Genomic DNA, 1,578 nt, shown 5'->3' with positions numbered 1-1,578 from the left:
ATGCCTTTTGATGGTCCCTATCACGCATAATGTCGTCACTTGATCTATCAATTTTTTATTATATAAATCTACCACTAATCTATGCGTTTTTAAGAAATCCGCACCTATAATTGGCTTACTGACATCGCATATTACGAAAGGCCATCTATAACTACGTCTTAATCCTAGAGTAAGGTCTAACATTACGACACCGTAGGTCTTTATCTTGGTGCCGTTTGCGGCGAACAATGTATACGTACACTTATCACTATGATACTTAGAGCTAAACATAGATACAGGAACTACCGATATATTGGCACCAGTGTCTATTAAAAAGGTCATACCACTTTTAAAGTCTGTGACGCATAACCGATGGCTTTCACTTAACTCGATACACTCTCCCATCGCACCTGAATGTACCGGATTCAGTTTTCCTTCGGCTTATTCCAGTTGCACGGTGACTCGCAGTTCCTTGCCGAGTCCTGGAATCTGAAGTGATATTTGCACAACCAGTCTGGACTCCGTGGTGTTCGCCTTGGACCCGATGATCTTGCACGCGACCTGTTCCTGCTGCGCTCCCAGCGGAAATCTCTGCTTTGTGGTCTCCCTCTAATCTCGTCCACCTCACCTCTCAATGCCTTGAGTTCCAGGCTTAAACTACGCATTTCCGTCAGAAGCTCCGTATTTACATCCGTCGACGCAGATGTACCCGGTCTGCGTATTTCCGCCAATTCTCCGCTGCGCAGATTTTCCATGATCTTATCAGCCATAGTAGCAAGATCGTCCAGTTTAGCTTCACTATTACAACTGGCGAGAATCGCACGGACCCCACCTGGTAGCCGTGACAACCACAGGTTCCTCAATGTGTCACCTGCTGTGGCCGTGTTCTTCGCTAGTTCCTTCATTTTAGCAAGCAGTTGTGACGGCCGTTGTTGGCCTAAATCCATTTCCTTTACTAGTTTGTAGAATTGTGCTTCCGCACTTTCCTGGAAAACTTTGAGCAACCTAGCCTTAAGAACTGTGTAGCGCTGCTGTGCTGGCGGGTCATCTATCAGGTCTGCTATCTGGCTCAGTTCTTCTTTTCCCAATTTTGCCAAGACTAGGTCGTACTTTACGCACTCATTCTGGTGTTGCGGTCCGATTATAGCCTCAAATTGTGCAAACCACATTCGTGGCATATCAGTCCAGAATCCTGGAATTCTGGCCGATAAACTGATGGCCGCCAGCTCGCTGTTACCTTGTAGTTGAGGCAATATTTGTTGCGCCGGTGTTGGATTGGCCATGCTGGTTCGTAACGTGGCACTCGCGAACTATAAACGGCACCTGCGCGTGAGGGCAATGTCTATGCGACACGAGGTAACGAGACGCGTGGGCAGTAGGCAATATGTACACGGGGTCACCAATTTAGTGTACCGATATAATCAAAATGGTCAAAATAAAAGTCAAGTTCCGTTCACCAGTTATATTGTTCTCACAAATGTTTCCTTAAACTAATTTACTATGAATGTACGAAATGCGTGCCCCCTACTGCCCGGATGTAAAGCGACTGGAGAACACGCGCAGCGCTGTGCTGTTAATGCCTGTGTCAGCACATGGTTC

The 1,578-nt window shown here is 46.6% G+C and overlaps 1 protein-coding gene across 1 annotated transcript; it reads right to left on the bottom strand.

Annotated features, from left to right (window-relative positions):
• Positions 1-404: 404 nt before the first annotated feature.
• LOC140746731 (uncharacterized) lies at positions 405-1,262 on the bottom strand. Its single transcript, XM_073078829.1, has one exon. It carries the CDS (start codon positions 1,260-1,262, stop codon positions 405-407), a length of 858 nt encoding a protein of 285 aa, XP_072934930.1.
• Positions 1,263-1,578: the final 316 nt, after the last annotated feature.

This window comes from Epargyreus clarus, unplaced genomic scaffold, assembly GCF_041222505.1.
Source record: "Epargyreus clarus isolate Ecla_fem2 unplaced genomic scaffold, WU_Ecla_fem_2.2 ptg000013l, whole genome shotgun sequence".
Classification (NCBI taxonomy): Eukaryota; Metazoa; Arthropoda; class Insecta; order Lepidoptera; family Hesperiidae; genus Epargyreus; species Epargyreus clarus.
Note: the sequence above shows the minus strand (reverse complement) of the source record. Positions and strands in the feature narration are given on the sequence as shown.

Coding starts and splice junctions, on each gene's coding strand:
- LOC140746731 (XM_073078829.1), bottom strand. CDS start 1,262: ATGGCCAATCCAACACCGGCGCAACAAATATTGCCTCAACTACAAGGT.